This window comes from Crocodylus siamensis, chromosome 1, assembly GCF_052110815.1.
Source record: "Crocodylus siamensis isolate JL-2025a chromosome 1, ASM5211081v1, whole genome shotgun sequence".
Taxonomy (NCBI): domain Eukaryota; kingdom Metazoa; phylum Chordata; order Crocodylia; family Crocodylidae; genus Crocodylus; species Crocodylus siamensis.
In genome coordinates this window covers 360,879,218-360,904,129 of record NC_143395.1, presented here as the reverse complement: position 1 = coordinate 360,904,129, position 24,912 = coordinate 360,879,218, and the positions used below count along the sequence as shown (strand labels likewise).

General features: G+C 43.7%; 1 protein-coding gene across 1 annotated transcript in view; it reads left to right on the top strand.

The window, feature by feature from the left end:
* Positions 1 to 24,912, top strand: part of VWA8 (von Willebrand factor A domain containing 8) — a 321,202-nt gene that overhangs the window by 139,082 nt on the left and 157,208 nt on the right. Inside the window, exon 21 of the mRNA XM_090050444.1 lies at positions 22,797 to 22,873. Coding sequence (XP_089906570.1) covers positions 22,797 to 22,873 — 77 coding nt within the window. The remainder of the gene's footprint in view (positions 1 to 22,796; positions 22,874 to 24,912) is intronic.

Sequence of the window (24,912 nt, the reverse complement as noted above, 5' to 3'; positions counted from 1 at the left end):
TTTGCCCCCTCCCCGTAGCTTAAGCTAGGCTGAGATCACCCCAGCTCTGTCCCCTCCTCAGCCATCACCTCTGAGGAGCGGGCGGGCAACAGATGGGAATGCATCCTCCCAACCTGGCACTGCCCACTTCCCCCCCCTGAGCTGGGGTCTGCCTAGTGCAGAGGGGAAAGCACCCACCTGAGGATTTTTGTATCTCTAGAGCTTGGAGCCAGCCAGCCCCACTCCCTTCTCAGCAGTCTGGCTGGGGAAGGAGTGGGGCTAAGGCTGTTGCAGCCCAGCTCCGAGCTGCAGGTAGACAAAAAGCCCCGAAGGTGGGTGCTTTCCCTCATACCAGGAAGACCCCAGGTTGGGGAGGACAGTGCCCTCTTGGTAGTGGGTTTCCCACCCCTCACCCTTTTTGAAGGTTACAGCTGAGTAGGGGGCGGGACTCCATTCTTGCCTGCTCCCCTCCACTTCTCCTGCCTCCTCTCAGAGCCCAAAGGCTGGGGAAGGGGCGGCACTGGGGTGAGCTGGCACAGGGTGGGAAGACCCCTGGCGGGTGCCTTCTCCTGCATCCTGCAGACCCCAGCTGCCAGTCAGGCCTGGGCTGCCTGCTGGAGCTGGGTTCAGCAGCCTTAGATAGCCTGGCCATGAGGGGTGGCACACTTAAGTGCCCCCAAGCACCTAGCATGGGTCAGTGCAAGCTTCTGTCTGTCTTGGCCACCCAAACACTAAATGGGAGTTCAGTTTGTTGCTAGTTCAATCTACACAGCTTCTAAAAAACTGCAAAGATTGAATCTATTTTGCCTGGGGCCTTTTAAACCTCTGTACTTAGCCCTAGACCAGTGCTTCCCAAACTTTTCCTCAGCATGACTCCATTTATGGCCCCATTTCCTCAGCATGGCCCCTCACTCCCAACCCACAGCCCCTCCACCCCGGTGACCCCATCCGCTGATGTTGCAACCCACAGTTTGGGAACCACTGCCCTAGACTATATTTCCAAAGTTTATTTATAAGTGGGACAATCTCAAAAGTCTACAAAAGTCTTTTGAGGTTCAAAAGATACATATAATAGAATGATAGAAAATTAGGGCTGGAAGGGATCTCAGGAAGTTATCTAGTCCACCCCCTGCTCAAAGCAGGACCATCCACACCTAGATCATCCCAGCCAAGGCTTTGTCTACCCAGGTCTTAAAGTAGATGATTTGCACAACCTCTCTGGGTAGCCTGTTCCAGTGCTTTACTACCTTCCTTGTGGGAAAGATTTTCCTAATATGTAACCTAAATTTCCCTTGCTGCACCTTGAGACCATTGCTCCTTATTCTGTCTTTTTCTACCACTGAGAACAGTCTATCTCTATCTTCTTCAGAACCACCTTTCAGGTAGTTGAAGGTTGGAGTTAAATCCCCACTCAAGTCTTCTCTTCGCCAGACTAAATAAGCCAAGTTCCATCAGCCTTTCCTTGTAAGTCATGTGCTCCAGCCCCCTAACCATTTCTGTTGCCCTCTGCTGGACTCTCTTCAATTTGTCCACATCCTTTATGTAGTGAGGGGTCCAAAACTGGACACAGTACTCTAAATATGACTTCAGTGCTGAATAGAGAGGAACAATTGCTTCCCTCCATCTGCTGGCAACACTCCTACTAATGCGTGCTGTTAGCCATCTTTGTAACAAGGGCACACTGTACACTCCTATTCAGCTTTCTGTCCACTGTAACCCCCAGGTCCTTTTCTACAGAGCTACTGCTTAGCCAGTTGGTTCCCAGACTGTAGTGGTGTGTAGGATTGTTCCATCCTAAGTGCAGGACTTTGTATTTGATCTATTGAACTTCATGAGATTTTTTTTTGGTCCAGTCCTTCAATTTATCAAGGTCTCTCTGAATCGTAGCTCTACCATCTAGCATATCTGCTACTCTCCCCAGTTTGGTGTCACCTGCAGACTTGCTGAGGGTGTAGTCCATCCCATCTTCCCAGCTGTTGATGAAGATATTGAACAAAACTGGCTCTGAGACCAACCCATTGGGCACTCCACTTGATACCAGCTGCCAATTAGACATCAAGCCATTGATTACTACCCTTTTAGCTCAGTCAGTCAGTTTTCTGTCCATTTTACAGTCCATTCGTTCACCCTGTATTTCCATAGCTTTCTTGCAAGAATGTTGTGGGAAACCATATCAAAAACCTTTCTAAAGTTAAGGTGTATCACATCCACTGCTCTCCCCACATCCACAAAGCCAGTCATCTCATCACAGAAGGCCATCAGGTTGGTCAAGCATGACCTGCCTGTGGTGAATCCATGCTGATTGTTCCTAATCACCAGGGATCCTGGTTTTCCTTGAAAGAAAAATCACACATTCTCTGATTAAAAAAAAATTGCAGTCTCTGACAACCCCCGCCCCCCATCTGTGATTAAAATGAAAGGCCTATCACTCACCCCGCCCCCAGCCCTCTGGTCCTGCTGATGCCCCTCACTGCCCCCTCCCCACAGCCCCTTGGCCCTGCTGGCACCCCTCACCCCCCATCACAGCCCCCTGCCCCCCAGCCCTGCCAAAGGGAGCGCCCAGCTGCTAGTGCTATGCAGCCAGGGACCTGGCTGCTGCAGCTAAGTAGAGCACAGAGCCCGGCTTGCTCCCCACCCCCACTGCCTGTCTGCTGTGGGCTTGGGTGGGGGCTGGGGCCAGCTTCCCATGGCTGCATGCACTACCAGGGGATAGGGGGCACCTGGGCCCCCCAGATCTGTTCATGGGGTGGGGGCGGGCTGCCTGCTGCAGGCTCAAGCTCCCTAGCCTTCTGCCCTCTCCCAGGCCTTTGTAGCCTAGCAGGTGTGACCCGGCCACGTGGGGATCTCCTTGCTGCTGCAAGTTCTGTGCTGCCCTGGCAAGGCAGCCCAAGATCCTGTCTATCAGTTCCCTGACTGATTCAAAGTCTTCTTTTCTTAAGTCCTTATCCTGCTGCTCTCCTTCCTTCCTTTCCTCAGGATCTTGAACTCAGTCATCTCATGGTCACTCTGCCCAAGTTGCCATCCGGTTCTACATTCCCCACCAATTCTTCCCTGTTTGTGAGCAGCTGATCAAGAAAAGCACAGCCTCTAGTTGGCCTCTCTAACACTCGCACCAGGAAGTTGTTCCCAATACTCTTCAAAAACTTCCTGGATTGCCTGAGCACCGGTGTATTGCCCTCCCCAGCAACTGTCAGGGTGATTGAAGTCCCCCATGAGAACCAGGACCTGTGATTGGGAAACTTCTGCCAACTGTTTGAAGAAAGCTTCATCCCACCCCATCCTCCTAGTCTGATGGTCTATAGCAGACACTCACCACAATGTCTTCCTTGTTGCTCTCCCCTGTGACCCCTAACCCAGAGACTTTCAAAAAGCCTACTTTCAGTTTCATACTGGAGGACTGAGGAATCATACTGCTGTTATACATCATCCCTATCCATTAGCACAGTTATCCTGTCAAATAAGGAAGTAAGTTCGTTTTGCTGTTGTTTGTTCTTGCCAAGTCTGATGGCTGTTTCCTACCACTTTATTATCCCGTAGACATTTTATAAATGTATTGTTTAATAGCTCGTTCCAGTATCTACCTGTGTACTGAAGTTGAGCAAGTTTGGTCTATCATTCTGCAGGTCCCCCATACCTAGGTTCTATGTTTACCTTGCTCTGGTTCTCTAGGCCTCAGCCATCGTCCATCATTGTGGTTTTCTTTAGTTAAATTTTTAAATACTCTAGGAAAGTTTCATCAAGGCCGAATTAACTAATCCTACTGGGATATTTTTAAAAATAAGTGGCCATGTTATGATAAATATGTTTTCGTTCAGTTTATACAGAGATGTAATCCTCTGTTTGCTTGTGTCAGTGACTATGCAATACCTAATGCCTAACCACTCTGGGTTCACTTCACATATATTAAGCAAACAAGTAAGCAAAGCAACAATGCCTAAAGTAGGCTACCTGGCATCATATTTTCCTCAGTGAATAATAAATGAAAAAAAATTAAATTTATCTTGTTACTATAATAACAAATATGGTAACACTTACAGCAAACTACAAATGAAAGCCTTGCAAAGAAAAATATTAAAAATAAAATATATACAGGCAGTCCTCAGACTTGCAATGCAATTGGTTCTTGAAAACCATGTCTTAAGTCAAAACATCGTAAGTTGGAACCAATTTTCCCATAAGAACAATGTTATAAAAGGGGGATTGGTTCCTTTATGACACTGGCCACAGCTGCATCCAGCTGGTAAGTCTATTGTTGTAGGGAAAGAGGGAGGGAAGAGGCATGGTGGGGGCAAATCAACATCCCTGCAGTGAGGGAGGGATTGGGGCTGGGACAGGAGCTGGGGGGCAAGGGCTGCTCAGCCGGGGCAGCTCCCACTGCTGCATGCCGCTGGTTCAGGAGCTGGTCATCTAGCACTTCTCACTGCTTCTCCCACCACTGGTCTGAGAGGGCATGGGGTGGGGCGTGTGCCTCCAGATCTGCATAGGGCGAGTGGGGCCAGGGCTGCACTCCAGGTAGGTGGCAGAAGGTGCTGGGAGTGGGGGCTATGCCCTTCCGCCATTTGCGCAGCTGGGGCAGGGCAGAGCTGCTGCACTGCCTCTAGACAAGCAGTGTGCAGCAGCGGGAGCTGCCCCAGCCTCTCTGTGCCTCCCAGATGAGCAGCAGCTTCATCCCACCCCCCCCCGCCCTGCCCCGGCTGGGTGAGAGATGGCAGGGCATGGGGGGCGTGTGCCCCCAGATCGGGACAGGGCGGGTGGTGAAGTGGGGCCATAGGGTGGGGGGTCTGCAGCCAACCTAAATTAGCCTCATGCCCACACAGAGCGCAGCCTGTGCAGCCCTGGCTCTGCTCGCCCTGTGCAGATCCAGGGGCATGCCCCTCAAGCCCCAGAGGCGACCTGAGCTGGGTGTGGGGCCCGAGGCAAACCCTGCCCCCACTCTGATCCCATGGCCCCAAACCTGAACAAGCTGGCATTGGTGGCAGGGGGGGCTGGACATGGAGCTGCTGATTCACCCATCTCTATGCTGCCACTGCTCCGCCTGGCTCCAGGGGGTCCCCCAAATCACAGGGCCCAGGGTGGTTGCCCCAATTCAGCCCCCACCCCCAGGGACAGCCCTGCCCTGCCCTGCCTCCTCCCCCTGCCCATGCCCTGGACTGGAAGTCGGAGCAACTGTGAGAGTTGCCGGACAAGCCACCAGAAGAGCAGCTCCCAAACCACCCCACCGCCTCCCCATGCCCCCCCATCCTGGCCGGGCAGTGCTTGCCCTAGCCTCTGTCCCAGGTCCAGCCCCAATCCCTCCCTTGTTGCAGGGGCATTGATCACCACCCCCCACGCACTGTCCCTTGCCCCTCCCCTCTCCCCCCACAAGGGACTTACCAGCTGGAGGCTGCTGTGTCAAGTATCGTAAAGTTGAAACCTACATCGGAACCTCGAAACAGGATGTAAATTTATAAAGGATGTAAATGCCATTCATTGTAACGCAGAGTCATAAATCAAGGACTGCCTGTACACATATTCATTAAAGCACGTCTTGGTAGCACATAAGCTGCTAGTCAGGTTTGCTCTCCCTGATACTTTTCGTATTATAAGCGCATGTCACAGCAGATTGAATCCACCGTTTCTGGATGGGTCCAATTGTGTCATTTTTTCCTTCCAGTTGGTGCTCAGAGGAGGATACCTGTTTCACTGTCTTATCAGCAAGAACCAAAGCTCACACAGCCCTGATCTGTCAATGTTTTCACTAGGACAGTCTGTTTCAGTCAACCAGACCCTGTCCCTCTTCACAGAGAGTTCTCTCTGAACACTACTCTGGGTCCAATGCCATACATGCAAGCCAGGTTGTCAGGATAAAGAGTTTTTTCGCTCTTCCCCTTGACCTCAGTGGTACACCCAGTGTGGCCACCAGCCCCCACAACATCCCTAGTGAGGGTCTTACACACTCAAGATGACCATACTCTGAACAGTTCCCTTCTACAGTACTAAGATGGTTGCTCATTGTGAACAAAAGAAGGATTCTTCATTTGGCTTACTCCATCTGTCACTGCCTTTCTTCCATCCGTTAGGAGCAATCTTCCCTTTTCTGTGATCAGGGCTTGACTGCACGTCTCTCTGGGGTGAGATTTTATACTCCCTAGCCCCTCCCCCTTTCCAGTCACCTGACTTATTCCACTCTACCTGGCAGAATCTCTTGCTATCTTTGCAGTGTTTATGCTAGGGAGAATTGCGAATTTGCTTTCCTTGTCTCCTCCTAGGCTCCATTTCTGGCCTCTGGCTCCTATTGGCCCCAAAAGTTCAAGCCTTACAAGGGCCCTGCTGGCCTTCTGAGCTTTTCCAGCCCTTTCCCAAAGCAGGGGATTGACTCATTGTTATGTATGCCATGATTAAATGTAAGATTTGAAATCCAAAGAAGGACTCAGATACTGGCAGTGTGGTAGGCCTATTTCCATGAGGTCAAGTATATCCAACAGAAGAAAAGAAGAAATAAATGCGTTGCATATTCAGGACAATTCAGCTACTCATAAACAACTTTATGTCCAATTCAGTTAGGAATCATTAAATGGTATTTTGTAAGATCAATGACTTGATAAAATAGACACGTAAAAATATTGGTTCATCTAAATGCCAATTTACTTTGGTTGTAGGTTAACTTTGCATAGTAATGACAGTATGCTCCTATTGTGTGATTAAAATTATGTTCTTGCTTCACTTGATCAAATTTTCCTTTGAACATGTGGATGAAGTTTATTGCCCCTCTGACTGGAGAAGCAGAAGAGAGGGAATCAAATAAGGTTTCAATTCTTACTTCTTCAGTGTTCCAGTTTCCAATCTGGGAGTGAGTAATGAGACCATCTACAGTTTCTCAAGGCAGATGCAAAGTAGTCACTGCCGTGGCTGAGAATAAACAACTATTTCTTAATTGGAAACTGCCAGCAACCTAGATGAGGAAATATGATTTACTCCAAACTTGCAGTGATTATTTCCATAATCATTACCTTTGCAAGTTGCTTTTACAGCTCAGTCATTCCAATCCCTACTGGGGCAGACTAAGATATTTATTTTTAGAATTAAAGAAAACTGCCTGGTTTTACTTCATGAAAATTTGTCTGGTGGAATTGACAGAGTTTGTGGCCTGGCCTTTACTACGTGCCTTTTGCCATCTCTACTAATTTTCAGTTTTTGGCAGATGGGAAAGAAATGCTAATGCATAACATTTGTGTATGTGGGGGGTAAATGTTACAACATAACACTGACTAAAACATAGTGGCTTTTTTCTCATTTTGCCAAATGCCTGAGTTTATTTTTTAATAGCTTTCCTGCAGAGGAATTGGACAAAATTGTAATTCAGAAGCCATATCTATAGAAATGTCAATTCCTTTCACCTTCTTTTGCCTTTTATGTGCAGCCTTGGGCAACGTCAAAAGTCTTTGAAGTGGTGAAACAGAACATGTTGTGCTCCAAATTCCTTCTGCCTTTGTGGAGAGAGAAGGCACACAACTAAATAAGATATCATAAAGCTTAGTCCTCAAATATTTTATAATTGTAAAGTACTAAAATACCCAATCCTGGGTGTACCCACACATGCAATTAATTCAAAGCAATAAACTCCAGAGTGGCTTGAGCCAGAGTAATCTACTCCTGGGTGCAGCGTCTATACTTGTGCCCAGGACAGCAGCAATTTGAGCAAGGGTGGAGCAGTTTACACCAGGGCTGCTGCTTCTGCCCTGCTCTAGCCTTGGCTCTGGGTGGCGACTTCAGGAAGCAGAGTTGTGTGGCTAGGTGGCAGGCAGGAATCTGGCCCCGTGCTGGCTAGGCTGACTGGGCAAAATTTACACTCATGGTCAGCATCTACCTGTGCATTTAATCTCAGTCAATTACTCTGCCATAAAATAGTACTGTCCCTGACAGTACTTTCTTACAGTGGTATTAATTAGCTTACTGTGGCCACGTCATTGCATGTGTAGATAATGATACTTTACTCTGCAGCTACTCTGAGTCTACTCTGGAGTAAAGCGCACATGTAGATGTGGCCCTGTGTTAAAAGTTGGAACTATATAATTTGATATCAGCTTTTCCATTTACTTTGCAGTACAAGCAATTAAAATGCCTGTTTTTAGAGATCACTTACGATACAGAAACAGCATCTGATGAAGCAGGTTGTTGCCTGTGAAGATCCTTCTCATTAGATGGGAAGGCCTCTGAACCAGCTAATCCCTCAGGCCGTATGTAGACAAAATGAGGGGCATGTGTGCAGGACACTTTAAAGCAGGTTAAATGCTTTTGCACCGCTTTAATGATGTTAGTGTTTGCACGTGTTGGCAGCATATTGCACAGTAATTCCAGCTGCTGTAGCATATTTGGCAGCGTAATGCACCTTAAATGACTTGGGCTACAGCTGCGGAGCAAAGCACCAGGCTCCATACAGCTCTGCAGCCCGGGAAGGTAGGCTCCACCCAAGATCTTTTTTTTCCCACTGGAACCTGCCTGCCTGAGCTGCACGGAGGCCCAGTGCTTCCCTCTGCAGTGCCCCCCCAGGACCACCTGAGCTGGGTGCCTGGGGGAGCAGGGCACTGCTACTGCCACAGAGGGAAGCACCAACACCCTCTGCAGCCCTGGGACTGCTCCGCCCACCGGCAGCTCGCCCTTCCCTCCCTGCCACCGGAGAGGCAGGTAAGTTCAGTTGTGTGCATGGCTCAGGGGTTTAAAGAGCCCTATATTGAAACAGTGTTTTTAAAAACCCACCACTTCAATTTAGGGCCTCCATTTCATCTACACTTGTCCTAAGGTACTACTCTACCCTACCTTCTACGCAGAAACTACTTCCAAGCTAAGATTAATGTACAGAAAACTCTTAATAAGCTGAGTTTATCAGTTGACTATCCCTCGATATGAGGATGTCTGCCGAGGGTGGGGTATTGGTGGTGAGGTTTAAGATGGATGAAGAATCCAATCCATGCTCTGCAAGTTTTTCCACAGATGTGACAAGTGGTGCTTTGGGGGCCACAGCATTTGGCCAATATGTTGTGCATTTTTCTTCCTCCTCTGCCATTTCTCAGCTTCCTGAGCAAAACAGTTCTCTTCAAAGTGGACACTAGCTTGATATATGGTGCAGCACCATTGAGACCTGTTACCAGCCAGCACTTCCTGGTTTGTAAGACTGATGCCACCCTTACGGTATGCTTTCAGGGTGTCTTTGTAGTGCTTCCTCTGTCCTCCATGGGTCCTCTTACCATGACTGAACCAAGAGAAGAGGATTTGTTTTGGGAGACAAATGTCAGCCATCTACATGCAGTGGCCAGCCCAACAGAGTTGATGTTCCATGATCTTTTCCTCAGTGCTGATTATGTTAGCAGCAGAGAGGATGCTGGCATTGGTACAGTGGTCTTCCCATCTAATGAGAAGGATCTTCTTGAGGCAACATTGATGGAACTATTCCAAGTGCTTAAGATGGCTTTGGTATGTCATCCACATCTCACACCCATAGAGGAGCATGGGAATAACCTCTACATTGTAGACTAGGGTCTTAGTTTCCATCTGCAGATCTCGGTCAGCAAAGCACTTTGATCTTCCCAATGTTAATGGCAAGTCCCAGGCTGTGATAGGCACCTAAGAAAAGGTTGAGGGTGGACTGCAGATGGATCCAGTGTCCGCAAGGATAACACAGTTGTCAGTGTACTGAAGGCCAGTGATGCCAGTTGTTTTGCTGTGAAGGCGCCACAGGTTGAAAACCTGGCTTTCCATTCGATACTCAACCCCAACTCCAGGAGCGAGGCAGTCACAGGTAATAAAAATCACAGCAAGATAGATGGAGAAAAGAGCTGGGGTGATGACGCAGCCCTGCTTAACACAAGTATGGATAGTAATTGGGTCTGTCTCTGATCCATTGCAAAGGACTGTGGTGGCTATCCTGTCATGGGGTAGCCTGAGGATGCTGATGAACCTCAGTGGACAACCAAAGCTAGCCAGCACCTTCCATCGGCTTCATGATTGATAGAGTCAAAGGCCTTGTTTAGGTCAATAAATACCATAAACAGTTCCTGGTGTTGCTCTCTACACTTCTCCTGGGTTTGTTGTGCAACAAAACTCACGTTGGTGGTACCCCACGATGGTCTAAAACCACACTGGGATTCTGGAAAGACATCTTCGGCAAGGGGGAGGAGGAGATTCAGAAAGATGCAAGAAGTATCTTTCTGGCAACGGAGAGTAGGACAGTGCTTTGGTAGTTCCCACACACTGACTTACGTTGGTTGACAAGCTGACTGTATTTTCATTCAGTTTCTGTAAAATACATCTTACCATGACATCTACAAGTAAATAAAACTAGCAAGATTGTAGGATATTCTTTTTATGTATAAGGACCAGTGCATCTTACGTTAACATCAGTAGTTCTGCATGGCTCAGGTACCCCTTATGACCCTTGAAGAGTCTAAAGAATATTCTTGACTGCCTTGTAGCACATGCAAAAAAGTCAGGTTTTTGTCATGATCTGTCATATAATATCCCTTCTAGCTAATGAACTTGTTCACTTGATTCAGGTTTCAAAGTACATGGCCAGATTCTCATGTGTTGTAAAGTCAGTTTATTCCTTCTTGCTTGACTCAGAACACTGAAAGTGATACACATGCTTTTTTGTGCAAAATAGTGGTGCACCACAGGGCAGCACAGTGCAGAACATAATGGAGAAAATGGACAAAGACATGAAAATAAGGTGGTTGTATATGCAATACCAACATTATGGTTGTCTTCTCTGGGTAAAAACAGCCATTAGGATCTTAGGATCTTATGTTAAAAATAGATGGTGCCCTGTGCCTCCTTGCCAGGACCTGTACCACTCCATGCCTCTGTTGGAAACATGGGTTGGCACAAGTCCTGGCAAAGAGAAACAGGGCGTCAGGGATTCCATGAGTCTCACGTCTCCATGCCAAGACCTGTGTGGGCTTTCCCTGCTAACAGAGATGCACCTCCAGATCCCAGGGCAGGTTTCTATAAGTAGGGAATCCTGACTTTCCCTGCTTACAGAGAGGCTACCTGCACTCTCCTGTCACAGAGCAAATAGACATCCACCGCAGTAAAGTGTGCTATTTAACACTACCTTTTGTTGCACCACTAATGTAGGTAGGGATGTCTGTTTGCTCACCATTTGTACCGCCACAAATGTGACATCAGATAACATCTGTTTCTTCCCTTACAGACATACAAGCCCATTGTTCCATTTTAAGTACCTTTGAAGTAACCAAGGTAACACTTTTTCCTGGACAATCAGAGCTAGTCCAACTTGACTGCCATTCAAGCTGTAAATGATTGTCCTGCACCTGTTTTAACGCTAGTGAAAGCCCAGGACAGTCAGCCCTGGGATAAACGTGACATTTGGAAGAGGAGTTTGGGGAAGGGGGAGGTTGACCCCCTGTTTGCCCATAAAATGAACAGAAAAACATGGCTTAAGTCAAAGTAGTCTGACTGCTGTGGTGATAGTGAAGGACAGTTCTTTGGGTGTACTGGAAAGATCCCCAGAGCACTCAGCTATCAGTGCCATTTCCTGCTCTGACCTCCTGATGCATAATTCTGCTGCCTCCAGAACTTTTTATTTTCTGTCTTTGTTTTAGTTTTCTTTCCTGTTACAATATAATTACTCATTCCAAGCCTTTGGCTGATTATTGCCCCTTGCCAAAAAGTAACACCTGTATCATCAATGTGCAGGTTTCCCTTGCTTTATGTAGGTTCTATATGTGCTAATTCGCTCATATGCAATGACCCTTTTTATACCACAAATGTGTTGTATGCAAGGTAAATTCACTATTATGCGATCGGTGTGGTGGAAGGTCACACTCAGCTGCTTCGTGCAGTGCATTGTAGGAGTGACACACACCAAAATATAGTCTCCTGTGTGGAGCTGTGCTCCTCGCTTGTTGTCTGTGACACGTTTTTCTGTAATTACCATCCCCATTATGGTAACATTCACCATCACCCTGTGCTTGTGCGTACTGTCTGCTGTTGGTGAGTACCAAAATTGTCTTGTAAAAATTGTAGAAATGGGTCTGGAGTCGAGGTCAAGGTCTTAGAACATATCCCTATTTGTTACATTGTAAAGTGGGTTCTCTTTATGCAAATTTAAATTATGCTCCATTTTCCAAGATCACATGTACAGCATAAAGCAAGGGAAACCTATATATCATAAGGAAGTTTCTATCCTGCTTGAGTGTTATCTTAATTTGCTGAAGAACAGCTTAAAATACAAACTTACTTAAATAATGTATATCCTCTCTTGAGCAGTCATTGAAGCAGGATAAAAAATGGCTTGCCAGGTTTTTATTGGGTGTTTGTTAACATACAATATCCAACAAGAAGTATGGTGATGCTGACTGGTAAAAGGTTCAGAAATGACTGATATAATTAATTAAAACACAGTTTCCAGTTTTAAAATCCTGAATTTCTTTATTTCCTTTGTGAAACTTAGGATGCATTACCTGGTATGCTGTATTTAGTATGCTTTTCTTTTCCCTTTTACCCCCATAAATGTGCCTAGGCATTTTACATACCTCTGACTTGAGGAAATTTCCATGTAAATAGACAAAATACAGACCAGAGGGAAACGAAGTGCAGAGTGTTTTAAAGGTGAAACATACTTTAAGGATGTTAAATGTTGTTAATAATTTAAATGAAGCCTATTACTTGGCAGCAATTTCTGTTTTTCATCCTCTTACTTAGACTTGACAAGTAAGTCAACAGTAAGTAGGCCATTTGGGAGATCTTAAAAATGTAGCTGCCTATAGAAGCGTATGGTAATTTTTCTCCCCAGTAGAGTTAAGTATTGGCATGCATCCAAATTTATATGAGACTTTTCTTTAGCCAGATAGAGATGTGCACCTAGATTACTTGGGGGTGGGGAGGGAGGTATGGTCCTACTAGGAATATATTTTAATTTGAGGGAGAACTAGTGATAAAATCTTCTAGGAAGGAGATTCCTAATCACAGCTTTACTTCAAAGATAATATTCTCGTTTGAATGTGATTATGCAAAAAACCCAAAGTACCATAATATGTATGTAACAAAGGAGGAAAACTCAGAATAGCATGCGTGTGTGTGTGTGTATATATACACATTTTTCCCCTATGTTACACACACATGCTATTCTGAGTTTTCCTCCTATGTTACATGCATATTACGGTACTTTGGGTTTTTGAATAATTACATTCGAAGGAGAATATTATCTTTGAAGGAAAGCTGTGATTAGGAATCTCCTTCCTAGAAGATATATATATGCTGGACCAGGTTGCCCTGTGCCTCATCTGCATATATGTTTTTGGAGAATCCCAGGATTCATAACAAGAACAACTAGTTTCAGTAATGAGTGGGGAGGTAATTAGCACATGAATGCTTTGTGGTGGGTATCTGCAGTACACACATATATTGAGCAGTGCTGAAGTGTGAGGTCACCATAGCTAGAAACACTGTTAATTCTGGTGGGACCCAGCCCAGTCAACAATATGGTAAATCATGAGCCATTTGTCTTGGACTAATATCATGAATAGTCAGATGGAGATGAAGGATGTTGCTGGTAGTAGGACCAGTTATGGTCCTGGACTGACTGATGAATCTGGAATTTGATTTGGCTAATTTGGCTTGGAATATGGAAAATTTAAAGAAAAAGTTCGTACTATATATAAGTAGGTACAAAAGTGCTGCTTAAATATGTGTTTATGGAGTACAGTGCTAAAACTTGCACCAATTTCACAAAAAGTAAAACTTGTCAATTCTGAATGAACTAAGTCAATGAGTACTATATGCAAATTACCACAGCTATGGTTATTTCAAGGTCGTTGTCAAATTTGCTCCTTGCATCCATGTGTTTAGGGAGAGCGGGGTCTTGATAGGAAGAAGAGGGGGAATGTGTGGCAGGGGCAAGGAGTTGAGGCAGGGCAAAGGGCAAGGGGGTGCCTGACCCCCTGAATTAGTTTCCCTGTTGTAGCAGTTGGAGGAGGCAAATTCAGGGCAAACCTCCAATAATTAGGCTGTGTGCCTCAAATATTATAACAAATTCATACATTTTCCATATATATAATCTAATTATAGGGGGTTGTCTTATAGTCAGGTTTATCTTATATTTGAATAAATATGGTATTGTCGTATTCTCAGAATAATATATTATTCTTGCCTTCAGGGATCATAATATTATTTACATTACTGGAACAACTAAGATCTTTATGGGTTTTTTATCATAACTCTTCTTTCTATCCATAAAAGCTATACTGAGAAAACAAAGCTGGAAAAATAATAAAAGGGTTGCATATAGGTTCCTGTCTTCCCAGAAGTATTCCCTGTCATATGTTTTTCAGTTCTTTTCTCCATCAGGATTTAATTCTGTTATCATATTTAAGAATTAGAGAAGGTATCTGCATTTCTAAAACTCTGGGTTAAGTGTGGTATGTGAAAGGGATGCCGATAGGCTTTAATCTGTGTGATTTAGCCAACTCCTGTAATTCATAACTCCTTCAGGGAATAGAGGCTATTAACTCTGTTGGTCAAATGTTATTTTAAAAATAAAACTTTAATTTTCATAAGTACCACATGAATTTGCAATAAAAGAATTGACCTTCAGTGGGGTCCCCAAGCACTATGTAATGTAACAAAATATGTACTGTTGGTGCCAAGTAAAGAGTCTGCAAAAATACAGAAGAGTCTCAAGATTGTTTTCAAGATAGAAGACTTTAAATAGGAAAATAGGCAAGTTTAAATTTGTTTGCTGAATACATGGTTTTCTTTCATCTTTCTTTGCTTTGTTTTACTTCCTATTTTTCTATTCTAGTTGTCCTATGTATATCTGACAGAGAAAAATAATATAATAGTATTTGCTTTTCTCATATATTTTATCTGATTTAGCTAAAATATCAACACAGATGTTATTTGTTCACCCTCATTTACATATTATATTTCTGTAAATTCATGTTGCTCTAGTATTTCATATAAAAATACTGTGCATATCTGTTACAAGAGAATATAATTCATTCTTCCAGTGCTTATGGCGAGGGACATACCAAATTCATGGCAAAAGTAGGGTGCATGGTGGCTCCTTCAATCTTTTATGTTCCTCTGTGCACACCTCACCCCCTGCCGCTCTCCCTTGCAGCTAATTTGCAGAGGACCCCCCACCGCTCCCTTCTGATCATCAGGGAAGCTAAACTGCGGTTTTAAACATGTCTCTGTTTTTGCCTCCGCTCCGATTAGCAGCAGACAGCAGGGCCACCACTCAGGACCCCTCAGCCAATCAGCGACGAGTGGCAAAAATGAAGCCATATTTAAAATGGCAGTTTTTGCCTCCATGCTGATCAGGAGCAAGCCACTAGCGAGGCTGTCCACCACTCAGCTGGAGGGGGGCCACGATGGCACCTCCAAGATTAAAGAAACCATGAGCACACCCCAGTTCTGTCATGAATTTGGTAGGTCCCTACTTATGGCAATATGACCTGTTTTCCCTCTGAGTAGCAATTCTAAATCTGGCAAGTTAACCAAAATCACAGAAATTATGTATTCTCCCAATTCAACCACAGAGTAACCATGTTTTTTTTAGTATATTTTTCATAAAGTATATAATTTTGAGAAATATGTTACACATCTGGTTCTTCTAGGTATTAGATATGCATATCTCATAGAAGCATAGAAAAACTGAGCTGGTATCTTCCCCCTCTCCTGAGAGAAATGTCCATTTAACCTGCAAACTGTCCATTGACAGAGATTCTGCAATCTCTGTATAGTTTGCTCCAGTGCTTAACTGTCTTCATAGTTAGAAAGTTCTTCCTAATAGCCAACATAAAACTCTCTTGTTGCAGTTTAAGCCAACTACTTCTAGTCCTGTCCTCTATGAACATAGAGAACAACTGATCTCCATCCTTGGTATAACAAGTCTTTTTGTGTTGGAAGGTTTTTACCAAATCATCCCTTGGTCTTCTTTTTGTTAAACTAAATAATCCAAAGTCTTCCAACCTTCCTTTGTGTCATGTTTCTAAAACCTCTAACTAATCATTCTGATTGCTCTCCTTTGGATTCCTTCCAGTTTGTCTACATCTTTCATGAAGTGTAGTGCTCAAAACTAGACACAGTACTCCAGATTAGGTGTCACCAGTACAGAGCAGTAGTGGAAGGATCATTTCCCATGACTTGTATATGGATTAATACAGCCCAAATATGTTATTATGGATTCACATTCCATCATGGACTCACCAGGAGCAAGTCATGCTTGATTAATCTGTTTTTTCTATGATAAGGTTACAGGCTTTAGCGAGGCTTTTGACACTATCTCCCACTACATTCTCATCAACAAGCTAAGGAAATATGAAGTTTAAGAAAGTACTGTAAGTTATGGTGGATACATAAGTGGTTAGACCATAGTGTTCACTGAGTAGTCACCGATGGCTTAATATCTAGTTGGGAGGAAGTATCAAGTGGCATTTCCCAAGGGGCCGTCCTAGGTCTAGTATTGTTTAGCATAGATTCATAGATTGTAAGGCCGGAATGGACCTCAGAAGATCATCAGGTCCAGCCCCCTGCACCAAGCAGGAGAGACAACTGGGGGTCAGGTGACCCCAGCAAGGTCATTGTCTAGCCTTTTTTTGAAGATTTCCAGGGTAGGTGATTCCACAACCTCTGGAGGGAGCTTATTCTACAGTCTGGACACCCTGACTGTGAAGAAGTTTTTCCTAATGTTGGTCCTGAATCAATCTTCCAGGAGCTTGTGGCCATTACTCCTGGTTTTCCCCTCAGGTTCCCTGGTGAACAGTTGCTCACCAAGCCCTTGATGTATACTCCCCTTGTGTAGTGGTAAGCTGATACGAGGTCCCCTCTCAGCCTACTTTTCCTCAGGCTGAAGAATCCCAGATCCCTCAGCCTTTCCTCGTATAGCTTTCCATGTAACATTGATCCTATGGGTGGCTCTTCTTTGGACTCTCTCAAGCTTCCCCAGGTCCTTGTTAAAGTGTAGTGCCCAGAACTGGATGCCGTAGTCCAGCTGCGGTCTCATCAGTGCTGAATAGAGCGGAAGAATCACCTCCTTGGTTTTGCTGGAGATGCATCGATTGATGCATGGCAGAGTATTATTTGCCCTATTGGACTGGCTACAGCATTGCATTGCTGGCTCATACTCATACTGTGGTCTGTAATTACCCCCAAGTCCCTTTCATTCGTGGTGCTAGTCAGTTTGGTGCTGCCAAGCCTGTAGGTGTGTTGGGGGTTACTCGTCCCAAGGTGGAGCACTTTACATTTTCTTGACTTTGAACTTTGTGAGCTTCTGATCCGCCCAACTTGCTATCCTGTCTAAGTCCGCCTTTATCTGTAGCAGGGGCGATGTGTAGGCAGTGCACGCGGGTGCACTCCCTAAAAAAAGGCAACTGCTGTTGGTCCACAATCCCTGCTGGCTACTGCTGACACTGTCAGCAACGTCTGTGGGTGGTTGCCAACCCCGGTCAGTGCTTGCCACTTTCACTGCAGACAGTGCCAGCAGGAGCTCCCCTGCTTACTGTCACCATGCTCCTGCTGCCACCATGCCCTCACAGCTGCCAGGGGCACGCGTCGTTCATGATCCATAGCCTGTCTTCAAGCATGACCATTCTTCTCCATAATTTGGTGTCATCTATGAACTTGGCCAGTGAGCTCTTCACCCCTACATTCAAATCATTAATAAAGATGTTGAAAAGTACTGGACTAAGCACCAACCCCAGTGGGACACAGCTACCCACTTCTCATCAGGATGAGACAAATCCATTCACTATGACTCTCTGGGTTCTGTCCTGCAGCCAGTTTCTCACCCATTTGACTATCTTGGAGTTAAGCCCACGATCCTTCAATTTTCTCATGAGGATATTGTGGGATACTAGATCAAAAGCCTTTTGGAAGTGAAGGTATACAATGTCAACTTGCTCTCTCATGTCCAGGTGGCAAGTTACCTGGTCATAAAAGGAGATGAGGTTGGTAAGGCAAGACCTGTCTCTGACAAAGCCAGGCTGGCTGTCATTCAGAATCTTACCTTCTGCAAGCTTATTGCAGATAGACTGCTTGATGAACTTTTCTAGGATTTTCCCTAGGATGGAATTTAGGCTGATTGGCCTATAGTTACCCGGGTCGTCCCTCCTGCCCTTCTTCTGGATGGGCACAACATTAGCTCCCTTCAGTCCCCCTCAGGGATTCCTCCAGAGTGCTACGAGTTGTGAAAGAGTTTCGCCAGGGGTTGTGCAATGGCTTTGTCAATGATTCAGATGATGGGGTTGAGTACACATTTAACAAATTTGTGTATGACACCAAGTTGGGTGGAGTTGAAGACACCCTGGAGGGCAGGGCTAGGATCCAAAATGACCTGGATAGACTGGAAAAATGGTCCACAAGTCTGGGTGTGGGGTGCTGCAAGATGCTTTGAAGGGTGCCACTGAGGTGTGAGAAGATAAGCTCATAAGCTTTGACTCAAACTTGTCCCTGCCTTACTGCTCCCCAACCCCTTTTTCTGACCACTCCCCCCAACTCTCTTTTCTCAGCCCTTCTGCAAAGAGGTAAACACTGTAATAAATCAGTTTAGTTGTAGAAATGGGGTGCTGTTCAATTCACAAAGTTATGGAAGAGTTCCTCAAATCTAGTGAGGGATGCCTTGAGTCCAAAAAGGTTGAGAATAATTGAAATAGAAAGACTCTTATTGAATGGGGGGAAAACAAATTATGGACACAGCGAGGAGAACCAAATGGTTTAATGCTTACCTCCTCGTAGAGTGGCTGGGCAGTGGGAGTGGGGGATCATTCAGGGAGGGCTGAGCCTAGATGCGCATTTGTCTTCTTGGCTTATCTGTTTATCTCCTCACAGTTCACTTACCTGCTTATACGCTGAAGCACCTTTCAAAGGATCTGGCAGCTCCCCAAGGTGCCCCAGCACCCTGGTTGAAAATCACCATTCTATTTCTTTGATCTTCCTCTTAATTCTAACATATTTATAGACTGCTGAGTTATGTCTAAGCCCAACAGGGCAGTTTTTGGGGAAGTAGAAGATGTGGGTTCGAACTTTGGTCTTCGTCCTGGTAAGGCAGAGATAAACAGCTTCATCTGTGATCTTCTCAAGGATTCAAGAAAACGGGGGAAGGGAAGTGGAATTTTTTATGCTCCTTGATCTCCACAACTGCCAATGACTCATTTCAAGGTTGTTCTAACGTAGTTTAACTCATCAGTTCTCCCAAGTTGCTGTTTTGCCTTCCAGAAAGTGTCAGAGTAAAGTGTTGCACAGTTCTTTGATTAGATGTGATATATTTTATTAGCCTCTTTTCTACCTTGAATTACTACCACTGTAGAGTCTCCCTTACTCCCCTTTGGCTTTTTCCCCCCTCCCTTCCCTGCTTTACCTTTTGTTTTCCTAATTTCTACCTTTTTACATTGTCACTGACATCCTGTCACACTTTTTGCTTCTCTCATTCCTTGGAGTCTCAGAACAGCAGAGACTCCCTATCTCTGAAGGAGGGTGATTGCACCCAAAAACTTGTAAGAACTGTTTTCCAACTACTCAGTTGGTCTAATAAAAGATATCACATCTACTCAAAGAACTTTGCCTGCATATGTCCTTAGACTAACACAGCTACAACCCAGAGTAAAGTGTTTTCTTTTCTCTAAATAAATCCCCCTTGTACCCCACCTTCATAAAAGGGAGGCCAGGTAGTGTTGGGTGGAGCTGGGTATTTTAGAGGTATTATAGGAGTTCTTAGGAAGCTAAAATAGCTGGTTTTAATGTCTCCTTATATGGAGTATGGATCTCTCCTGTGCTGGTTAATATGATTATATTGTTCCCTCTTGCTGAAGGACTGGCAGTAATTATAGTCATGGGTTGGCATTCCTGGGACAGCAACTATGGGTGCCTGTAGACATGTGGGGAGGCTTCTGGAGCATCTAATCAGTGTGTCTCATATATCAGCATTCCCTGCACCTCATAATGAGGGTGGGGGTGCTTTAACTAACACTCATTTGACGACCTTTATTTAAAGCAGCCCCACCCCATTTTGAAGTGTGGGGATGCTGATACACAACGTGCTGTGTACACTTCCCTCTGTACACCGTCCCCCCCCAGCACATGTATTTTGCCCTAAGGCAGAGACGTGCTAAAATGACTTAAAGTGAGTATCCTCAAATAGAATCAAAGGGCTTTGGCTGCTATTTCCTTGCTCTGACCATCCTTGCCAGTCAAGGATTTTGTGTGATACACCACAGTGTCTATGAAGAGACATAATGTACACTCTCTAGTATCTGTGTTTAAAAACTGAACTGCATTAACATTTCTATAATAGTTCAAACATAGTGGGAAAAGTCTTTTGGTTTTGGCATGCCTGTTCTGAAATGCATCACAGTCATTAATATAAAATAAAGTTACATCAGAAAAGGGGCAGGTTAACAAAACACCCCAGTAAAACTAGTACCAGTGGAGTCTGGTAAAACTCTTGACTTCACCCTTACTTTGATGCTCTTCACTTTCATCTTGGCTTCTAGCATTCTTTAAACCTTAAAGTTAAAGGAATTGAGGTGTTCCTGCTCACATTACTAGTGGTAGTTTAAAAAGAAGTAAGCATAAAGTAGCCATGTTGTCCAGTGTGCCATTGGTGGAGTGAAGGGGGAAAAAACCCCACAGCAACATTGTATTGTCATTGGGAAATATCTTAATTGTATGTGTAAGGTTCTAAAACAATGCTATAAACATGCAGACAAACTGCAAGGTCTTTCTGTTGACACATATGAAAGCCAGAAAACCTCTTTTCCTGTCATAACATCCATTTTGTCTGATATTTGATGTTTTCTGTATTGATTCAGTATGTTGATATCTGTCTGTAGCTTGGTTTTTTCCAGTTGGCTAAAGTCCTGTTCTTTAGGAACTGGCATGAAATCCACTAAAGATTGGCACATCAAACTCACTCAACCATCTGCACAGTTTCTAAAGTTCATGAATTATTCAGGTTTCTGTCTATATAGCTGTACTGACACTAGGTGGAGCATTCCATTTTGCCAGCCCATTTAGGATTCCTAAAGTCTCACTGCAGCACTAACACACTGACCTATAACTGTCCATATTTGCTGTTAGAACCTTCCCATTATATTGTGTTTCCACTTGAATACTTTTGAGGCTGCCATTAAACTGCCTGAAGTTTAATATATATCTCCAAAACATGTATTTGATTGCTTTAGAAGAACTTGTGTTATCACAAGGTTGTTTACTCTTTCCTAGTATTCTAGAAGTTTTAAAGTTTACTGAATGCTGACAGCTGCAGAAAATAAAAGTGCTACTAATTAAAACTACATTATAACCAGGGGTAGATTCAGAGGGGGTGCACCCCGGTACTTGCAACCCTCCTGATTTCATGCTCCACCCAAAGTTTAAAACCAGCCGCATGGCAGTGAGAGCAGTATTTCTAGTTAGGCAGCATTGAGGGAGTCAGTTGACTTAACAGTTCATTGTAATCTACCAAATTCCACAGGTGTTAATGACTCGCTCTTCTTTTTAATGGTTTTGATGTTCCACCAATCCAGCTATCTTTTGTTCTGCGATTCTGCTGTCTGTTGGCTGCACCTGGTAATGAAGCTCCTATTTCACAGCCCTGGAGATTGTTTTAACTCATTCCAGTGAAGTTATACTTTTTTTTTTTTTGCTTCAACCTTAAACTGAATAATACAACTGTAGGCCTCTAGCATATTAGTAAAGCTTTTAGTTTATTTTTAACTGGAGAAAAATATATAGAATTTATCTCTTTCAGAATATATATATTCATTCTCTATATATATACAGAGAGAGAGAGAGAATATATACATAGATATATATATTCAAAAAGGGAGAAATCATGACAAAAGTGTGAGTTACTCCTTTCATGTGAAAAAACTTAGAGCTTTATTAAACTCGTGTTAAGATCATTTAGAATCTGTTGACTTTTCATTTTTTTTTACCTGTTTTAATTTGTACATTTACGGTGATCTCCTTTGCTCCCCTGATTTCCTCTACTGTATCTGTATGAATGATTCTCAGATATGCTTCTCTACATCTTGGTTCAGTTTCACACTTTTAATTCTCTTGAACATCATTGTTAAGATAGCTTATAATCGCTGATCTATCTTTCCCAATGCTCTTTCTCTCTTTTATCATTTCTGCTGTAGCCACTGACCAGTTACCTACCATCCACTTCTCTACAGTAGCTTTGTCAACTGATGGGAATTAAAGAGACTGGAATACTAGGATTTAATTGTAGGAGAAGTAGATTTGAGTCATGTAAATGTTGGGGATGCTATAGAACATGGGCAGGCAAAGTCCAGCCTACAGGCTGGATTGGGCCCATGGCGGACTCCATTTCCCAGCAGCCCCTTCTCACATTGCTGTGGCTGGTTTCCGTGGAGACCCCAGTAAAGGTGGTGCCTGTGATATTAAGCCAGTTGTGCTGAATATGAAATAAAACTTACAGATAGGAACCACAAAATTAATGTTGTCTTTCTAAAAGGAATGTGCAAGGAGTAATATGCAAATTACTCTACATCTATTTCTGTACAGCTGCTATTCTATACTACATATATAAACATATTATAGATGTACACACATACTCCGTACTCTAGCATTACGCGCGCAGGTGCACACACAGCTGGTAGAACAATAAAAACATAGTTTTACTAAAAAATTGTTTTGTTTTGCAAATCATATATTGTTTTAACCCAACAATTAATCATAAAGTTCTGTATGTCTGATGTGAGGTTTTATTTTATTAGACAGTAATTGAGACCATGTTTGAACAATTCTGGGAAGTCAATTTTCTTTCTTATTGATTTTAATATATGTTATTGCAGGGTGTGGGAAAAAACAAGATCGTTGACAGATTCCTTCACCTGTTAAACAGACCTAGAGAATATTTACAGCTTCATAGGTAAGAATGTTATTTTATGTGATACTTTTGATGGAATTTCACTTTTTCATCTCACTAGTCTGATTTGTTGGTATTTTAAGTCTCACATTCCTGAAGTCCATTCCTTATTATTTGCAGTTCTGTAGTGCTGAGCTTTAGTCCGTACACTGGGGTCCCAGTTTATAAGTGCTATATAGACACAGAATAAACCGTCCTTGCCCCAAAGAGTTTACAGCAAATGGATGGGGGACTATTAAGAGACAGTGGGCAGTAATGGTTAGAAAGATAGGCACCCATTCAAGTGCACCAGTAGTTAACCATTGTCAAGCTGTACAGAGGGATTTGAAAGAAAATGAGTTTGTTTTGTCAGTGTTTACTGAGAGCTTTTGCTGTGTCAGGGCCTGCATAGAAAAAAGCCTACACGTGCTTATTTGGAAATGTAAGTAGTAGATGAGGGTGTCTGAAAATTCTAGCTGGAAATGCATAGTCTTCCTTTTACACTCTGGTAACTTCTTCCAAAAATCTGTTTTACATGACAAGGAGAGCCAGAGCAAAGCTAAGCGTAAATGTATATTGCATGTTTTTTCCCTCATTTCTGCTCCTCCGTGTATCTAAAACATCACGGCTGAAACTGAAATATGTTTATCTTTGCCTGTTTGATCACATAATCTTTTTGTTGCTTCTTCCACACTTCTCTCTGCTGGAGTGTTCTCCTTCCATATAAATTTCAAACTTGCTGTCATGCTGATGGCTTTGGCTAACTCTGTTTTCCTACCTCTTTATTGTCATCTTATATACCCCATGCCTCTCCATGCTCCACAACTTATCTTCTAAATCGGGGGTGGGCAAAATGCGGACTCTGGGCCAGATGCGGCTCACTAGGACATTTTATCTGGCCTGCGGGGCCACTAAAAAATTTAGAAAATTAATATTTATCTGCCCCTGGCTGCCTGTCATGCAGCCCTCGATGGCTTGTCAAAACTCAGTAAGTGGCAGCTAGGATAGATTTCATAGACATTAGGGCTGGAAGGGACCTTGGAAGATCGAGTCCAGCCACCCGCCCAAAAGGCAGGAAGTCAGCTGGGGTCATAGGATCCCAGCAAGATAAGCATCCAGTTTATTCTTGAAGGTGTTCAATGTAGGTGCTTGAACCACCTCCGCTGGCAGGCTATTCCAGACCTTGGGGGCTCGGACAATAAAGAAATTCTTCCTTATGTCCAGCCTGAAACGGTCTTGCAGGAGTTTATGACAATTCGACCTAGTCATCCCTTGGGGTGCTCTGGTGAACAAACATTCCCCCAGATACTGGTGGTCACCCCCGATAAACTTACAGGTGGCCATCAGATCACCCCTGAGCCTGCGCTTTTCCAGGCTAAAGAGGCCCATGGCTCTCAGCCTGTCGTTGTAAGGTCTGTTTCCTGACCTCTGATCATGCACATGCTTAAAGTATAATTTATAATACCTACAGTATGGTTGTAGAACATGTTAGAATGTGGTAATTGGCATATTCTATAAATAATAAAATAAAAACTTTTTTTCTCAATGAAGAAAAATGCTCATGTGGTTTTTAAGTAAGTAGGATTATAGGAATCTATAAATATCCTATTGAAAAAATATTAATTTCTTTGAAAGTGATAAACCATAATATTACATTCTTTAGAGGATTATTTGGAGAAAGTTAAGTCTCTTCTATTAAATTTTGGTGAGCTTTTCAAATAATGTTATAGAACTCATTTAGTTTAATTCCAATATTACATTTTATGTGACTCTTCAATAGTATTAATAATAAATGATAAAACTTACTTTTAGAATTAAGAGCCAAATAAGCTGTTGTCTGAGAGTAAATTTAATAAAGATCAGTGCTCTGTTAAGGTTTTGGTTCTTTGAACATTTTTCTTGCCAGTCAGTTCACAATATTTTTGTCAAAAACTGTACAAACATTGTTGTCTGATAATTAGAAATACTGCCTTGTATCATTCTTTGCTGATTGATACCTGGCTAGTATCAACTCAGTAAAATGCACTAACACTTGCTATTTGCTACAGAAGAGCACATGCCCA